We start from the raw sequence: 20027 nt of genomic DNA on the forward strand, positions 1-20027 counted from the left end.
ATTGCTATTGCTGCTTTCTAGCTCAGAACTTAAGTGTATGTCTTCAAGGTTTCCTGGTGGTGATGGGACTGAAACATCTGGTCCATGGGCAACAGGTCGCAATGCAGATGGGAGATTTGGATAAACAATGTTTTTCACACTCTTTGAATTGTGTCCTTGTACCTTTGCTCATGTAAATGAGAAAAAGTAGCAGTCATCACTGTGATTTTTAGGCTCTCTCCATATCATTAGAACCCCAAAACGAAAAGACTTCTTTGTACATTTTGTCCATTGTCTTAGTTCTTCAACACAAATTGATCAGACCTTATGAGGAGCCCATGTCTTATCTTGGTCTCCTAATTTCACACCAAAGTAGGCATAGTAAGATTTCTTAACAAAGTAAGTAATTTATCTCTGACGTTTCTTCGTCATAAACTCGCCACAAATGTAACAAAATTTGTCCGGGCTGGTTGCACATCCTCTAGAAGCCATTATTGTTTCCATTCATGTACAGATCTGTAAAGAAAAAGTAATGGGATTAGAGAAAGGAGATATTACATTAGGATAAAATAATAAAACACAATAATCAAACTCGGGCACACTGGTAAAACGCAATTATCGATTTTGTGAAGAAACTATACGTGATAGGATAATTTATTTGTCATTTTTGAAATCAGCAGGTAAAAATTGATCAAATTCACCCAATAAATTTGAAACAATTTTCTGGTCGCAGACCTGTGTTATCAGAGGAAGGACCACATATTCATCATATCCTGGACATGAGTTGGACAGGCAACAGTGACGGGTGAGGAGGAGTTTAAAGGTTTGGGGTTGGGAGAGGCAGGTTGACGACTTTGGGTTGTGGAGGGGATGAGTGGGAGTTGAGGACTCGAACTCACATTTTACATTATATGGAATTTCTACAAGTCCCTGCTAGTTTCCTCTATTTCCATGAGTGCGATTTGCATTCAGGAACAGAACAATTATGGTTAACCATCTCCAAATTGACACTTTTTTTCTAAATGCCGAAAATTGTTTAAAAGACTGAATTAGATTTCGTGCTGAAAATGGTAGGATGAAGGTGTCCAGTGACCAGAACCGAGTCATTGAAAATGCACACACAGCGTTGTGCAAAAGGCCTCGTTAGTATTCATACATAATTTTGAAAGTCGCATATTGACTAAGACTCACATTGAATTTAAATGTACAATTTTAAATGTCATCTATCTAACCATGATGACAAAATTATGTGCAGCGATTTGACCTACCCAGCTCATGTGGGAATTCTTCACAAAGGATAGCAATGGATGTGCTCACACCCTGGAAAACGGAGACGGTAAATGATGCCCCAATGGCAAGTCCATCGATAAAGTTGTGCAGCCCGTCACTTAGCGAGATCATCCACGCAATGGTGCCAATGCGTGAGATTCGCGTGCCCTTTAGCCAGTAGCAAGCACTTTGTTGCACTTGTGCTTCCTGGTATGTACAGACAGGTGCAATCAATGTTACATAATTCAGTGCATACCCATTTACCTCAACAAAAATGAGAATAAAACACCCGTATTGTGTCATCGATTCAAACAAATAGAGATGGAACATATCAACAATTATCTTGGTACGTTTTGAAAAAGGCACAGTTGCTGTGCAGCGATTAGATAAATGAAGAAAAGGATGATTCCTACTTGTAAAGTGAAAGTCGAATGGTGAAGGTCGCCAATAACATGGCCACTTGTTCTGCCATCACACTGCCGACCGTTCTTGTTGACAGCACCTACCGACAGTTTCACAGGGCCCTCTAATTGCAGTTGTTCCATAACCCCCTCTTCAATGTCCTTCCCATTGGAGCAACTCCTGGATGAGGCAAAGCCATCCACCTGGACACAATATTCTTAAATTACCAACAAGGAAATGAGAGAATGATAGGTTAAGGTAATGGGAAAGATGTCACTCAAAAATCGTTTTCTTTTTGCAATCATCTCCATAAGGAACAAAATTCATGGATATAAACCAAAGTCTTCATTCGTTCTTCGCTCATATGAAACACAAGGCTGTGGAGTAGCATAAATGGCTGAGGGCATGGGTGTGCCAGTGATGAAATGCCCTCTGCTGGTTATAGTATGGATTTGGAATTTGGCCATGGTGCCGGCAATAGCTCGTCCACTCTACGTGAAGGACACGATGGGATCTTTAACGTCCAACAAATGTTGGCAGATTCTATGCCCATTTAAGGTCTGTCTGAAGGACGGCACACATACTGATGAACCACCCTGCCTGTGAAACACCCTGACAGTTAATAGCTGGGTCGGGATTCAAACCCAGGCTAGACAGCTTAGAGGCGAGTGTGCGTAGCATTAGGCCGTCCTGTGAGCCCATAAACCAAAATGAATAGCATACATAGGCTCATCTGTGATTATAATATATCTTGGACATTGCAGAATGTATATTGCTGCATTTATGGAAAAGAAGGACCCCAGAGAGTTGCATCCAACACACAAGAAACCCTTGGAGAGATATTTCATTAGTATGTTTGCAGAGTCATTGTTAAATATTCCCTTCGTAGCAGGTGACGTGGAAGATGTGTTGTGTGGGCTCTTTCCCTCTGTGATTTCCATCTTTCCGATCATCAATCCACCCATCCATCCATCCCTCCATCCAAATTCTTCACCCTTTTTCTCCCAAACCTCCATTCCCCGTGCTTCCCAAAAAGCCTTCACCCTTCAACTTTCGAACCCTGCACTGGTTAAAGCACCTCATTTCATTTAAATCTATAACCATTCCTTCTGTCCTCAAACCCATTCAAATTCCACCTCCCCATTTCCCTTTCCTTCCTTCCCCTCAGCATCTTTCCCACAGGACTTAGACATACAACACAACAAACCATGCAGTACACACAAATCAATACCACCACTAGAAAGGAACATCACTGCAGCACAATCAATTGCTCCAGAAGCTCTCCGCTGCAATGCCACTAGTCTATCCCTTGGAGAGTTGGTAAGTGTGAGCCAATGATGACGACCAATGCGGGGTCAGAGATCGTGTGGCAACCCTTGCCCCCTGGAGCCATGTTTTGAGTGGTTGGAGAATGCTTGCAAGAACTTTGCTCCCTGAAGGCCACGCCTGACCTGGGGAGAGATAAAAACCAAGCGACCGAGTTGTTTGGGGCTGCTGTTCATGTATGCTGGGGGCCTCGTCAGAAGAAAGCTGTCTGCCTGTTCGTACGAAGACATGCAGCACTGGCCTGGGACGACCCACACTGGCCTGAAACAAGCTGCACTGCTAGTGCAGTGGTTCAGGGGCCAAATTTTTGTCATACCTTGCACAACTTTAGAACAAGACAAAATAGGTATCATTTTGTTCCTTTGGATGTCTGCTTAAGGAAAAGTGATGTTGTACTCGTGAGATCTCCTGCTGACATGGCATATTGACCCCTTGCATTCGGAAACATTGAAAATATGGAAATAGAAGAAAATATAAGAAATTTATTTTCCGCATTGGTTTTTATTCTTACTGAATGGTAGAAACACTCAAAACACTCACATATATGCTGTTCTGATGTACTTGAGCAACTGTTTTTGTGCTACGAACTATGTTAATCCTTTAACCCCCCCCCCCATTCCAGCACTTTACCCTCAACACTTGAACACAGCTTTGATTTACTGCTCCAGCAGAGCCGATAATTTTGTCATAGCATGTTATCAGGTACTTCACACAGGAATTGTATGTTCCAAATAATACATAATCAAGATTACAAGTGAATTTAACTCTTTATGTACCGTGAAATACGTTAAGCTTTATCAAGACAATATGAGATAGTCCATTTTTCAGGATCAGAAATCACTGTCAGGTTTGGGACAACCTCTCACTTTCTCTCCAGGGCTTTGCCTTTTACCACAATGGGATTAGTACTTTATTCACTAACAGATCAACTTGCATAATTAATGGTCCTATATTCAGGCTTAATATCCTTCAGTACAAAACAAGAAGAATGATTACCAGCACCCAAATCATCAGAAAAGGGATCTTAGGTATCTCCACCATCTGTTTCACCTTCCATCTCCTCTGGCTTCCTATTGAATGGATTACTGCAGTCTGACCTACAGGAGCAGATCTGCATGCACTCTGGACCTGCTTGCAAGCATTGGCATTTCAGACCTTCACAGTTCTTGTCCATACAATACAAATGTGTAACATCCCTTACTTCAGCAGGAGCAGATTCATTCATGTAGAAGACAGGTCAACGTCCATTCACATTGTCCATATGCCATCCATGACCGACAGGACCCGCGATTTCTGGCCTAGCAATATGACTCTGACACCATATCATGGTCTGATATCGGGCACGAAGGGAGTGTTACTTGTAGGCGTCTTCCGTGGGAGGCAGTTGCGAGGGTGGTTTGTCTGTGGTAGTGGCAAGGTGATAGCGCAAATCATTCAATGATGCTTGTTTTTTTGCTTTCTTTCCATTCATTAGCAAGGCAAAGTCCATTGCAGATGATGTGAATGACTTCATCCTGGAGGTTCCCTAAACCTTGCAGTGCTTCGGCATTTTCCATGAGAACTGAATAGGTGGTCTTCTTTCCCATCCGGTACATGGAAGATGTACTGTCACAACCAGACAGTGCATGGACTGTGGGTAGGACGTTGCACACATCTTGACCAAGTGTTCGAGCTATTTCATGGACCGGGATGTAGCGTTCTCTTGAAATGTCATTTCCAGAATGTCCACAATGCATGAAGACCTCACTAGACAACATCCCTCGACTCCAGTAGTAAAGTAACACCACTAAGACATCAGTGTCATCACATCTCAAGATGATTCTTGAGTGATGGATTGACAAGTTCACTGCATGCAATGGAAGGCGAGTGTCCACTTCCTCATGGGTGCACTTCAGATCATGGATGTCTGACACACCATCTTCATTTACTTCTCTCACTAGTTCACCCTCTTTGAATCCTCCAGCTAAAATGACTGATTTCCCCGCAGGCAACAACTCACGACCATTCGTGCAAACATAATCAGAGATAAATGCTGCAAGACCTGCCTTATTTGCTGCCGACTTCAGAAAGCATCGAAAGTTGGGAACATTCCTGTTACCCTGTATCAGGATGGTACTCCCAGCATCTGAGGTTCCATGACGCTCCCTCTCTGACAACTTGATGCTAAGCTCCTGGTCATATCTATCAAACACTATAGTCACTACATCAACATCCATATCTCTATTGTTCAAAATCCTGATGAGTCTCTTCAGTACAAGCTTTCCAATATCATCGAAGGTTTTGAAATGGTTGTCATTTAGACCCTGGATCATGGCCATGCCATCAATGAGGTAGGCATCTGTGTTTACAGATGCTGGTGGAAGAACTACAATCTCGGGCCCATTCTCTTCAAGTTTGTCAGCAAGATCCAACTTCTTCGTCTTCCTCATTTTGCCATCATCATGAAACATGGACGTGGGTACCCCTGCTAACTCATACTGCATGACTTCACACATGTCGATTTCACGGTATTTTGACACTGCAAGCAACCTCCGAAACAGCACCTCTGTGTCAATCAACAGCTTCCTATCTTTGTCATTCTTGAGACATACTTTCATTGAAGCGAAAGTTGCAAGTGGTGTTTTATGGATTGGCTCCCAGAAACCTGTAGACCTCTCTACCATTCTGTCTTTGACAAAATTCTCCATCATGGATTTCCTGTTTTCGGGACCTTCTGTCAATGACTTCTCTACTTTCTCAGTTGCGACTTGGCCAGTGGTAATGTTCACCAGTTTAGCTGGAACTGAATCAAGGTCGAACGGATTCTGGCATTGATCAGAAATATACCCCTTTATCCTGGAAACATCATTTTGGTCTTTGCTTTTTCGGGCTGCACAAAGTTCTTCATGGCCCTTCTTGGACTTTGTAGTCTGGTACATCGACTTGAAGCACTGGGAATACTCGCCAGTCACATATTTAGTGATGAGCTAACGCAGCAGTGCACCTTTCCTCAGGGTGAAATTGACCACACCACCTATTCAAGACCATGTACGGAAGCTGTCCCATCCCAACATTTTTTTTCCTTGTACATTTACAGTGCGGTACATTTATCAATAAATTAGCGGGTTGCTGTAACATGTAGTTACTGCTATTCACAACAGATGTCTCTACTGAGGTGATCAGAAATTATCAGTATATGGGTATTGTTTTTAAACAGATAAGGAAAAGGGGAAAGGTAATTCACAATCAGCAAACTTGTAACCTGGCCTTGGCCCCAAAGGGGTTAAGTACCGGTAGCCAAAGAGTCTTGAAGTGTGCATGTTATTCTGACTCAATTGGCATACCATAGAATGAAAGTAAAAGTATATGTATGTCAAAACCATGCTTTTTCAAAAACATCATTCCACTCTCTCCTCATTTGAAATGTTGTATAGAGATTTACCTTTGCCTCCCCTTTGTTCTTGAGAACAGGAAATCCTACTTTGCAAGACAATTCATTGCCATTGTTGACTGTTTAGTCATGAATGGTTTCAACTCATTGTTTTTCAAAAGAATGAAAGCTGGTCGTGACATCTATACCCAGGCTTGGTCATCTATCATATTCTATGGGAGGCAACTTCAACAAAAAAAAAATCAAGGAATCTGAGATGAAAACTATAAAAAAAAAAGCTTCCCGTAATAGGGGCTGAAGGGTCAACGCAGGGTTTTTTCAATACCCTTGTAACGAGATGTTCAATACCCTTGTAACTCAATATTTTGAAGCCATTTCCATCCAAATGTAAAGAATCAAAAGGAAATTGTCTAAAACAACACTTTTTTTTAAACATGGATAGAGCAAATCCGAACACAAGTGACAAACTTTTCATGAATTTTTCATGTTTTTCATGTATGCCGCAAGTAAGGGGCTAATACGCCATGTCAGCAGGAGATTTCACGAGTACAACATCATTTTTCTTTAAGCAGACATCCAAATGAACAAAATGATACCTATTTTGTCTTGTTCTGAAGTTGTGCAAGCTATCTCCATTTTTAGGGCCCTTTTTGGAACTCTGCCACTACACTATGCACTGGGATGGGCTGTGCTGTGGCAAGAGAAGCTGCGCTGGACTGTGATGAGCTACACTGGGGCGAGGCCGGAGCACAAACGATGACACGAGGTCCTTGGCACACAGCAGTAGCTTCATACGGACTTACAGGATTTTTTCTTTCATTTTCCAAGAACCACTAAATCATCTACTCGAGACACACAAAGAGCTTCAGCAACTCTGAAAGAGCAATCAATGATTGATCTGAGGCCCCAAGTGGGTGAGGCACTGATTCGCACATTACACTATTTCCTCCAAGCTTACACCACATACGCTACACCTGTCCCTACATGTAAAACCCACATACCACCTTCATTCCTTCCTCCCCTCATTCCCTTCCTGTCCCTCCATTTTTGGGATCCGCTAAAGCCTGCCTGTTTGTGCAGAGGAAGAAAGAGGCCACACCGAAGCCTCGCACTCCCTTTATCTTCCTTTTCTCCTCCTCTCTGCTTTTCCTGGATGATTGTGGTGCATCTGTCTTGTGTTTTGTAGACAAGTAAGACTGCAAAAAGGGCTTTTAGGTATGAAGGGAAATTACCTTTCTCCAGTATCTCTGCCTTAGGATTATTGTTGCTTGCTAATACGTGCCTCATGATTATTGTTGCCTGTAAATACACACTTTTCCGTAAATCCAAAATATAAAGTTTTCAAACCGGTCCGGTAGGCATTTTCCTTCATTGGTTCAGCATAAGCGTGTCTGTAATAGAAAGACGGAACATTGTCCACCACTAATTTGTTCCGAGATAGCTAATGCCCCACACACAGTTTTGCTTGGCCGAACAGAAATAAATAAGGGTGGGACATTGAGCGCGCGGTTCCCCGGTTTGGGAAGCTAATCTAACGGTAAGGGAACGCGATAGTTAGGCATGAGAACCTTGTTCGGTTTGGCTGCTTCAAACAGCATCCGTGGTTGCCTCGCAACCCGTCGGGCTACAGAGTTATCCATGGCTTGTGGCTTCAGGGTTGAAGGTTGAGCGGCAGGTCCGAGAAACCCCCTATTGCACCCCAGCAAGCGAACTCCAAAACACGTAACAATACGTGCATGCAATACGTGCAAAACACGTAACACGACACGTAACAAACAAAACACGCATCTCTACACTACAACATAATTTTTTTTAAGACTACAAAAGTTTATTGCTGAACTATTTGTAATCTGCTTGGTGCAATCTTGTTTCTGACAGCCCAACTCATCATTGGCGGGTACGGGCAATGGCGGAGATGGTGCGGGTGCGGGCAGTGGTGGCGCAGGTGTTGGCAGTGGTGGTGAGGCGCGAGTGCGGGCAGTGGCGGAATGGTGCAGGTGCGAGCAGTGGTGGCGAGGGTGTTTGCAGTGGCGGCGAGGGTGTTTGCAGTGGTGGCGAGGGTGTTTGCAGTGGTGGCGAGGGTGCGGCGTGGGTGCGGGCAGTGGTGGCGCAGGTGTTGGCAGTGGTGGTGAGGCGCGAGTGCGGGCAGTGGCGGAATGGTGCAGGTGCGAGCAGTGGTGGCGAGGGTGTTTGCAGTGGCGGCGAGGGTGTTTGCAGTGGTGGCGAGGGTGTTTGCAGTGGTGGCGAGGGTGCGGCGTGGGTGCGGGCAGTGGCGGCGATGGTGCGGTGCGGGCAGTGGCGGCGATGGTGTGGTGCGGGCAGTGGCGGCGATGGTGCGGTGCGGGCAGTGGCGGCGATGGTGCGGTGCGGGCAGTGGCGGCGATGGTGCGGTGCGGGCAGTGGCGGCGATGGTGCGGTGCGGGCAGTGGAGGAGATGGTGCGGTGTGGGCAGTGGAGGCGATGGTGCGGTGCGGGCAGTGGAGGCGATGTGCGGTGCGGGCAGTGGAGGCGATGGTGCGGTGCGGGCAGTGGAGGCGATGGTGCGGTGCGGGCAGTGGAGGCGATGTGCGGTGCGGGCAGTGGAGGTGATGGTGCGGTGCGGGCAGTGGAGGCGATGGTGCAGTGTGGGCGGTGGCAGCGATGGTGCGACGCGGTTGCGGGCAGTGGTGACGATGGCACGGGTGGGGCAGTGGCAGTGACGGAGATGTTGGTTGTAGTCTACTTTGGAGCAAACGATGTCAGGAAGTTTGCTTGGAGGATTTGAAAAATAGGTACGTGATATTGGGTACGTGACAAAGTAAAGGGTTGTGATGTCATGTTTTCTGGTATTCTCCCAAGATTAGGAAATGGAAGATAATTTATGAGCAGTGTGACATGGTGCTCATTGATTTAGGGGTGTTCTTGTATTCAAGCTTATCCTTGAGTTGCCATATTGCAGATGCTGTGAAGAAAGTAAACTGTAAGCTTGGAGTTATTTGACTTTTTTCATCATTCGATTAAAAAAAAGGGCTTGTACTATTATACAAAGCCATTGTGCAACCAACACTGGAGTACTGTGATATAGTTTGTTCACCTTTTTAAAAGAAAGATGAAGATTGCCTTGAGAAGGTACAACAAAACTACTGGACTGTTACCAGAACTTCATAGACTAGAGCATCCAGATAGAATGAATGCACTTGTAGGTCATGTGGAGGTGGGTCGGTTCGTTCAGTTCCGTTGTGCAGATCACAAATCTAAACGAAATTCACCCTGTACATTCATGAGAACACACCATTGAAATTCCTACTTGTTTCCATATGCACAAGTTGACACACCGACAGTTATTACCATTGGAAATTACCGCCGTGAAGTGGGCGTGGCATGCTTGTAATCGCGGAGGAAACAACCAGGAAACAACAAATCAAGATGGCGGCGCCCATGGTTGTCTGGTGATTTTGAGTGATTTTTGGTCTTTCAACAACCAAATATGCGTTGTTTCACACTTGGGCAGGGAGGAAGATGAGAAAGTGACGCAATTCACGGATAAGAGCTGGTTTAAGGTATGTGAGTGTGCGAAGGCTTGGTGTGACGCCACAGATAGTGAAACTATCAACAAATGCCGTTTGCTGGCTGATCAAATTATGAAACTGCTGCCAATGACTGATCCTCCTGCGGATGCCGGCTGTCACCGGTTCTGCTATGCGTCGTTTTGTAACAAGGATCATATAAAACATACTGAAGCCAGGAAAAGGAAATCAGAAGCCAGCACTACTGCAGTTTCTGCTCGAGCCAAGTGAGGTGGTGGGCAGACTATAAGAAGAGGGACACTCATACCACAAAATACATAGAAAATCCCTCAGAACCTCTGTAGAAAGGGTGGCTGGCAAATCAGCTGGTGTACTGCCAAGAATTTGTGTGATATGCCAAAAAAAAAAGACAAATTCATCCGTGTGAAAGGAAAATCTCAACGTGATCAGTTGTCCCTGGCAGAAACACAGGATGGAGGAAAGCTGAGGGAAACTGCTGAGCAGAGGAGAGATGAACGTGATGTGAGAATAATGACAACTATAAAGGATAAAGACTGTGTGGCGCTGGCAGTTTGTTATCACCATAAATGTTATTATGAGTATGTGAATGACAAATACCACAGACAGAGTGAAAGTAAACTCCAAACTCAGAAAGTGAACTATGACTCAACATTTGACATTTTCTATGATAAAGTAATCCAGGTAAGACTCATTGATGGAAAGCAATCTATACATATGAAGAAGTTGTGTGAGATGTTCAATGACCTACTCAGAGTATGCGAAGGTCAGGATAAGTACAACTACCAGGCAACAAGACTGAAGAAAAGACTGCAGGAACGGTACCCAGACATGATTTTCTATCGTCCACCAAAAATGTCTGATAGCGAAGTGGTGTACATGAAGGACATTGATATTGGTTCCATTGCTCTGGCTGCTGTAGTAGTAGTAGACAGTAGCTCGACAACAGAAACAGAGTCAACTACAGAGGATGAAGCCAGCCAGGGTCCACAGCAGGGTGACTCAGACCTCAATTTACATGTTCTATACTTGGGAGCACTTATGGTGAGGGATGACCTGAACAAACACCAAAGTGTCGACATTACATGGCCCGACTTGGAAATGATGGAGCTCGCACTAGAGCTTATACGGGCAACTCGTACTTCGAACTGGCCGAAACACCTTGCGATCACAAGAGCGTCAATGCCCCGGTACTTTGCGTACGATCACCTAAACTATGCAAGGTGTACCCGTTTACTGGCTGGAAATGGCCGGGCTGGAGCACTCCCACCCAGACACCTATCAAGTGTTCATGGACGGCAAATGGACTGCCCAACGGCATACTCATTATGGATTTAGTAGTGTTGCATGTGATCAGATCATAGAGCAGACTTTAAATAGGGACAGCAAGACCAGTGGAGGCATCATTGGTTACACTCAGAAAAGCACAGCTGTGGAGAAGTGGATCCTGTCCCAACCAGCACGTGCAGAAATCGCAAGGAAATGCGAGTCCATGGCGGGTATCCACAACGAGCCCCGAACGAGAAAGGATTTGGATGTGTCGAGCTCGAAGAAGAACGAAGCAGTGGTGGTACAAGTGATGGACACAGTACTTCAAATGATTAACCCTTTCTCCGGCGCTCACCTTGAACTCGTCAATATTAGTTCAGGTGTCATCGCACCGCCAGCCACTTCCGCGGACTTGATGAATGCGTATGTCAAGGGAGAGAATGCTGTTGTGCAATTCATGCGTGATCGGCTTCTCTCGGGTGAGGTCCCATTCTTCAGTCTGATTATGAAGGCCAAATTGGCAACTTTCTTGAAGGCGCGAGGAAAGTCGGCGACTCCCCACCAGCAGACGCCGAAGGTTGAAATTGCGAATGAACGTCGTCTTTTCACACGACTGCTGTTGATTGGCGAGTAAAGCAATGTAACACTCCACGGTCTGCTCGCATACCCACTGGCGAACATATTTTTCCCGCTGGAATCCGGTGATGGTTCGATTGGTAAGACGGACAAAGCCAAACTCCGCAACCATATACTGAAACTGTGGCCCAATTGCCGTGTGGACGCTCGGCCTATCCAAGGTGCAACAATTGTGGATGGAATGGCCGTTATTCAGGCGATAAAGGCTGGTTGACTGCATAACACTTTCGGCAAACTGGAAGATATGGTGCTGAACATCGTAGTGGCCAAAGCATGACATAACCAATCTTCGAGACTGGATATATCTGTGTTTGAGATTACCCAAGTATGAGCATCAAGTGCCTGGAGCACGCCAGACGAGCGGGCAGGGCGGGCGATCTTCAGGTACGAACCATCTACAGATGTGATCAAGCCATTCCAAAACAGTGGGCTAATTATCTCCTGAGCGGAGCCAACAAGGAGGCATTGATAGAGTTCATCGTCAAATCGTGGACGAGAAACATCTCTCCATCAAAACTGGGTGACATGCTGTTGTACATCAGTCATGCCGGCAAATGTGAGAAAATCAAGGCGTCGAATGGTGTCAGGACTGTGTCGTCAGTACCTGAACTTGAATGTGACCATGAGGAAGTTGATACGAAGCTCCTGCTACATGCCGCTCACGCGGGACAGAATGAAGAGTCGGTGCGCATAGAGAGTTTCGACACCGATGTGTTTGTGTTGGCGTTGGCTCACTCGAAGTCGATTTGGGCGCGAAATTTCCATCTGGTCACAGGAAGTCCCAAGGACATTATCGTCGTTGACATTAGGAAGCTGAGTAATGCCCTGGAAAGTTCTGTCTGCGATGCGTTGATAGGTTTGCACAATTTCACGGGAAGTGATACCACCAGTGCATTCCATGGTAAGGGCAAAACAAGGCCATTTGACTTGATTATGAAGGGTCCCCATCTCATCACCTGTTTCGGGAGCATTGGTCGAGAATTCATGCTAGATCAGAATATCATTCACGACCTGGAACAATTCGTCTGCACCATGTACAATCAGCCGACCATGAAGAGTGTGGATGAGGCTCGCTACAAGCTATTCTGCAGCCAGTCGCTGGGAGAACAGAAGTTGCCGCCTACAAGCGACGCTCTGATGCCGCATTGCAAAAGAGTGAACTATCAGTCTGCGATCCACCACCATGCGACTGAGAGGTTTATAGAAGCCCCTTCTCCTACATTTCACAGATGGGTGGAACGCAACGGAGCACTGATTGTTCACTGGCTGAACAAACCACCAGCACCGAAGGAACTGTTAGAGGCGACGAAATGTAATTGCAAGAAGATGAAATGCGAGACCAACCAGTGTTCTTGCCGGTCAAAAGGACTGTCCTGCACAGAGTGCTGTGGGTGTCAAAACTGCGCCAACGATGAACAGACCCGTGCAGAGATGGAACTTATGGATGATGAAAGCGGAACTGACGATGATTCCGACGACGAACTGTGAATGCGGGTGTCACACTGCTTTTGCTGTGGTGATCTACTACACAGTAGTATTCAGATTGGTTAGCATGTAATAGTGGACTTGAGTTTTGTAATAACAGCAGTCAAGAGCCTAGTTCAGCAACCGCTTCAGAGCAAGAACTACTGGAGTTCTAAGACAGTAATCTTCTTGTGGCGGTTCTACTTTTCATCAGGCTGAGTAGCGCAGTGTCTTTGTCTTTGATTTAATCCGTAATAGCCAATGTAACTGTCTTTAATAGGCGCAGTAACTTCCTTTAATAGCCAGTGTGGCTGCCTTTTAAGCAAAAAGTTGCCTTGGTCAACTCAAAGGCCTGTCTGGTCGGTAAAAATATGTAACTGCTTCGGTTTACGACCTTTAATTATAAACATCTTTAATAACAGTGAATAGGGCTCTGTATAAAAATATTGTATCATTTTAAGACCTCACAATAGTTTTCTTTGACGTACATATCAGTCTATCCTTGATTCTTCATTTCTGTGTCAAAATCGTGCTTTAATGTTCGGTGTATCTTTACTGCCAAAAATGACCAATTGTGTCACATCCTCGACGTGGAAACAAGTGGATTTGGACTCAGCGTCTAAAATTCTTTAAGTATGCCAAATTTCATTCAGATTGGTGATCTGCACAACGAATATCATTTTCTGAAGGTAATAGCGAGTACCTCCATATGGTCTATTGGTCAAACCATTCTGGCATATAGACAAAGTAGAGCAGATATGATTCAAGTTTTTAAAATTTTCAGAGGATTGAATAATGTGGACTACAAGAAGTTTTTACACTGGAAGAGTTGACCAGGACAAGAGGGCATTCACTCAAGCTGAAGAAGTTTCATTTTAAGACAAAAATCAGAGTGTGCCTTTTCTATACATTGTATGAATAATTAGAATTCTCTTTCTTATCATGCGATTGAGTTTGGTACTCTAAATCAGTTTAAGTCCGTGCTTGAGGTATTGGTTTGACCATCCCTTGAAGTTTAACCCCTTTATTAGAGTTGAAGACACACTGGAGTGAAGAGAGGCACATAAGCTATGCTTTACATCTCAAAATCCAATAAATCTAGAAAATCCAGTAATTGTCAACCAGTGGACGGAAGAATGTCAGCTAGGCAAAATGAGTTTGACATATTTGTGTTTGGCTCATTCATATTATATAGTGGTGCATAAAGATTTTGGCAGAGTACATGTGTAGTTATTGCACAATATATTTAGAGGCTGCAGGATGGCCCAGAGGAATGCACACTTGCCTCTAAGATGTCTAGCCTGGGTTTGAATCCCGACCCAGCGATAAACTGTCATCCAACTGTTTTACAAGCAAGGTGATTCCTGAATGTGTATGCTTCCCCTCGGATGTACGTTAAACTGGGCGTCCCATCTCCTGGCATTTGTTGATGGATGTTAAAAGATCTAATGGTTTCCTTTGCGAAGAGTAGGTGAGCTATCACTGACACCATGGGCAAATAAAAAATTCCAGCCCTAACCAGCAGAGGGCATTGCATCAGTGGCACAATTTCAGAGTACATTGCCACACCCTAAGCCAATGATGATACCCAGCATCATTGTGCTGCATACGAATGAAGATTTGTTTGAACATACTGTACTTGAAGAGGAGTTTAAAATAATGCATATTACGATACCATCATATATTTTATGAGTAATGGAAACTTGATAAAATAATCAATGAAAGTAATCAAAGAAAAATGGCTTACCTCATCCTTCTGTGTAAGAACCATTTTCAAAATCTTCTCAACAAAGAAGAATAGGTAAAATCCCCCAAAGATCATGGCTGATTTATAAATGTATCCATGCTCTTTGGGATTTAAACCAAAGGCCTAAATATGGAAGAAAAGAGGGAGCAAACGCATAGAAAACATTTACTGTTTTGCAAGTGCAGGAACAAGAATTTAACAAAAGAAAATGTCACCTTTTACTTAAAAGATACACATATAAGATACAAGTTTGGGGCGTTTGAGATTAAATATTGAAGAGAAAGAAGGTGCCTGTAACCAAAAAACAGTGACGAGATGTACCTTGATACTCCAGCAATAAACAAGCAAGGGCAGATTTAGCCTCAGGTGATGTTTCACCTGCTTCTCAGCAGGCTTCCTCAAGCCAATGCACTTGCATTTAATTTTTTTTAATCACGAGACTAACAGGGTATGTCCAATTGCTAATTTTTGGTTAGATTCGTCTTTTCTCTTGACAATGTTATGTATATATATATATATATATATATATATATATATATATATATATATATATATATATATATATATATATATGTATATATATATATATATGTATATATATGCACTCTACTGATCTAAAGTTTTAGAACACCCCCATTTTTCCAGTTTTTACTGAAATTTAAGCAGTTTTATGTTTCAATGCAATTAAATGCTCTGCAATTAAAGCAAAGAACAAATAAACAATTGCAAATAAAAAAGAAATCATGGAATCGTTTTGTTGAACAAAATTTAATCTAAATTTTTGACTCATCAAACTCGCCACCTTTTGCAGATATAACAGCCGAACATACTCGTGGCATTCTTTCTACAATGGAAATCAAATATTGTTTGGAAAGTTCTTTCCAACACTGTTGCAGAAGTTCCCACAAATGCGTTGCACTTGTAGGTTGCTTTGCTTTCACCCTTCTGTCCAGTTTATCCCAAACCAGCTCGATGGGGTTTAAGTCTGGAGACTGTGCGGGCCATTCCACGATTTGAAGCCTAGAGTCTTGTTCTTTTCTTCTAAGGTAGTTCTGACAGAAACTGGAGGTATGTTTTGGGATGTTATCGTGCTGTAGGATGAACCCCTGACCAACTAGGCGTAGACCAGAGGGTATTGCATGGCACTGCAAAATGCTGTGGCAGCCCTTTTGGTTCAGGGTGCCAGTCACTCTGTGCATGTTGCCGATTCTGTATCCAGCAAAAGAGCTCCAGTTCATCACGCTTCCTCCTCCATGTTTGACAGTTGGTGTCACACACTGAGGAGCCATCCTTTCGCCTACTCAATGGCGTACAAAAACCCTGCATGATGAACCGAAGATTTCAACTTTTGATTCATCGGTCCATAAGACCTTCTTCCAGTTTTCAGTAGTCCATGAGCGGTGCTTTATGGCCCAGGCAAGCCTCTTTTTCTTATTTTGCCATCTTAGCAATGGCTTTCTTACTGCTACATGACCTGTCAAACCTGCAGCTCGAAGTCTTCGCTTCACACTTGAAACTGAGACTTCCTTACTTTGACCAGTGTTAAGCTGTGCTTGAAGCTGCTGTCCTGTGAGAAGCCTATCACGCAAGCTGTTGACTCTCAGAAACTTGTCTTCTGATTGTGTTGTGGCTTTTGTCGGCCAGACCTCTTCCTGTCAGCGTTTCTTTCGGTTTCCAAGTGCCTTTTGATGGTGTAGGAAACTGTACTCACTGACACCTTAGCTTCTTTGCACTTTCTCCAAAGAAAAGACCTACACTTTTGAGGGTTATAATGGTCTGTCTGTCTTCCTGTGTTAATTGTCTTTTTCTCACCATTATGATAGCAATATACTACTTCCTACAGTGCAGTATTGTCCAAATAATGCTTCAGAGGGTGTAGCAACACAGTCTGTTCTTCCATACATTATATGGAATATACATGGCCAAGGACACCTGCTCGTCCTTCATCAGGCTGCACACAAAAGCTTTGTATGTGGTCGGAGCTCAGGTGGGCCGTGGAAGGACTTTGCACGACGGAGGATTCCCAGTCGGCGACTGGCTTTGGAGGCCAGGTTGGAAATGTGGCTTTCCCAGGAAAGATCATGGCAGATAATGAGACCCAGAACCTTGAATGAAAGGACTTCTTCCAGCGGATTGTTGAGAAAGTAAATGGGGGTTGGGGGGGGAGGGGGTTCTAAGACATAGTGAGAGTGTGAGATTTGTCAGGATTGAAAGACATGTTCCACGTGTTGGCCCGGTTTTTGATTTTACCCAGATCTGCAGAGTGAAGAAGCTGCTGCTTGCCGGTCTGTGTGATGACAGATGGGACAGCAGAGGGTGGATTCATCAGCAAAGAGATAAAGAGGATTTTCCAGAGTCGGAGAGATCATTGATGAAAACCAGAAAAAGAACAGGGCCCAGAATGCTTCCTTGAGGAACTCCAGCCTGGACAGGAAGAGGGGTTGAGAGAACTCCATTTCGGGCATTCAATGAGGTTGAGGTCAGAGCTTTGTGCAAGCCAGTGAAGTTCTTCCATACCAATCTCGACAAACAATTTCTGGATGGACCTCACTTTTTACATCGGGGCATTGTCTTGCTGAAACAGGAAAGGGCCTTCCCCAAACTGTTGCCGCAAAGTTGGAAGCACAGAACCGTCTTGGCTCTCGGATGTCATTGTATGCTGTAGTGTTAAGATTTTCCTTCACTGCAACTAAGGGGTCTTGCCTGAACCATGAAAAACAGCCCCAGACCAGTATTCCTCCTCCACCAAACTTTACAGTTGGCACTATGCATTCGGGCAGGTTGCGTTCTCCTGGCATCGGCCAAACCCAGATCCGTCCGCCGGACTGCTAGATGGTGAAGCGTGATTCATCACTCCAGAGAACGTGTTTCCACCACTGCAGAGCGGTGAGCTTTACACCACTCCAGCTGATGCTTGGCATTGCGCATGGTGATCTTAGGCTTGTGTACGGCTGCTCGGCCATGGAAACCCTATTCTTGAAGCTTTCAATGAATAGTGCTTGTGCTGACGTTGCTTCCAGAGTCAGTTTGGAACTTGGTAGTGAGTGTTGCAACCGCCGACAGACTATTTTTCCATGCTACGTGCTTCAGCGCTCGGTACTCCTATTCTGTAAGCTTGTGTGGCCTATCACTTCATGGCTTTGCTGTTCTTGTTCCGAGACGTTTCCACTTCATAATAACAGCACTTGCAGTTGACCAGGGCAGCTCCAGCAGGGCAGAAATTTGATGAACTGACTTGCTGGAAAGGTGGCATCCTATGACGGTGCCATGTTGAAAGTCACTGAGCTCTTCAGTTCGGCCCATTCCACTGCCAATGTTTGTCTGGAGATTGCATGGCTGTGTGCTTGATTTTTGTACACCTGTCTGCAATGGGTGTGGCTGAAATAGCCAAATCCACGAATTAGAAGGGGTGTCCGCATACTTTTGGCTGTGTGTGCGTGCGTATATGTATGTATGTATGTATGTATGTATGTATGTATGTATGTATGTATATATATATATATATATATATATATATATGTATGTGTATATATATATATATATATATATATATATATATATATATATATATATATATATATATATATATATATATATATATATATATATATATATATATGTATGTATGTATGTATGTATGTATGTATGTATGTATGTATGTATGTATGTATGTATATATATATAAAGCCTGGTGTTGGCGCAGTTGTTAGGGCAGCAGCTTGGGATCCAAAAGGTCCTGAGTTCAAGCCCCGTTGGGCCACTGAATTAATTCACCAGGGGGTATATATACATTGTTACGAATTTCGCCCACCCGGCGTGCGATCGGCCACGTGACTCGAATCGCGACGCGTCGCCCACCGGAACGGACAATTCGGTCGTGACCCTCCTGGAACTACCGCCAAGGAGCGAGCCACGGATGGGGGTTAAACCTCACCACAACCCAGTGCGCATTCTTCTTGCGCGAAATAGGGTGAATCGCCGAATGTCGATATACCTAAGTACCCGCGCGGGAAGCATACCGAGGTGTTGTACCACGCCGCAGGTCGACTCCGGACACGAACCGCTTAAGCGGCTCGTTCCGTGCTGCAGGGATAACCGAGCGGAGTTATCGTCGACCTCGACGTTTCGTGATTATTTATTGGGTGTCTACTCCCACTACCAATCCCTTACGTGATGCAAGATGGAACTTTCAAACAAAGGAAAGGACGCAACGAAACGGGAAACAGTTCAACAAGCAAGCACTTTATTACACACACACACACACACACACACACACACACACACACACACACACACACACACACACACACACACACACACACACACACACACACACACACACACACACACACACACACACACACACACACACACACACACACACACACACACACACACACACACGTATTTACAGCACTACAAAAATGCACATATAACAGTCAAAGCAAGAACAATACACAGAGTTACTACCGAATAAAGCAATGTCGAAGCACTTATACGGGTTTACTTAATAGACTGGCGCCTCTCACACACATTTACACCAAAAGCAAAGAAAATACAAGCCACCCTCACAGGCAAGGAGGCAGATAGGTCCGTGGACCAAATGAACGTGGGACTTGGGTGATCGGCCAGGGACACGAGACCGAAGGGGTCTTACCCGCGCCCTCGTGACGTGATGGCGGGCTAGCCGCAATGTCCGCGTAACGCGCCTGACTCCGTGCCCCTGGTATGGTCGGTGAGCTCCTCCTGGCATGCGTTGCGCAGGCACGTGTTGGTCGGTCGACACCACGGTTGGGGCGGGGAGCGGACGGGGTTACCGGCGCTATCTCAGCGCGGATGGGAGAAATTGTTGATGATCGGGGTGGAAAGAGGGGAATGGCGGATGCTCCGTCCCGCTAGCGGGGTCTCGGGACCGCACCGACTCCGGCGAACTCTCGCACCTGAGTCCTCTTCTGCGTCCCTGCTCCACTCTGCGACTCATCCCTCGACCTCCATTCCGAGCTCCGTCCCCTTCGCCGTCCGATCCCCGCAAACACACGAC

General features: G+C 44.8%; 1 protein-coding gene across 1 annotated transcript in view; it reads right to left on the reverse strand.

Annotated features, from left to right (window-relative positions):
- The window catches only part of LOC147018860 (metal cation symporter ZIP14-like), a 207044-nt gene that overhangs the window by 24759 nt on the left and 162258 nt on the right, over positions 1-20027 (reverse strand). Inside the window, exons 5-7 of the mRNA XM_085898957.1 lie at positions 14987-15109; positions 1662-1853; positions 1248-1455 (exon numbers count right to left, since the gene is read on the reverse strand). Coding sequence (XP_085755083.1) covers positions 1248-1455; positions 1662-1853; positions 14987-15109 — 523 coding nt within the window. The remainder of the gene's footprint in view (positions 1-1247; positions 1456-1661; positions 1854-14986; positions 15110-20027) is intronic.

This window comes from Eptatretus burgeri, chromosome 10, assembly GCF_056783735.1.
Source record: "Eptatretus burgeri isolate ZD-2024b chromosome 10, Ebu_testis_v1, whole genome shotgun sequence".
Classification (NCBI taxonomy): Eukaryota; Metazoa; Chordata; class Myxini; order Myxiniformes; family Myxinidae; genus Eptatretus; species Eptatretus burgeri.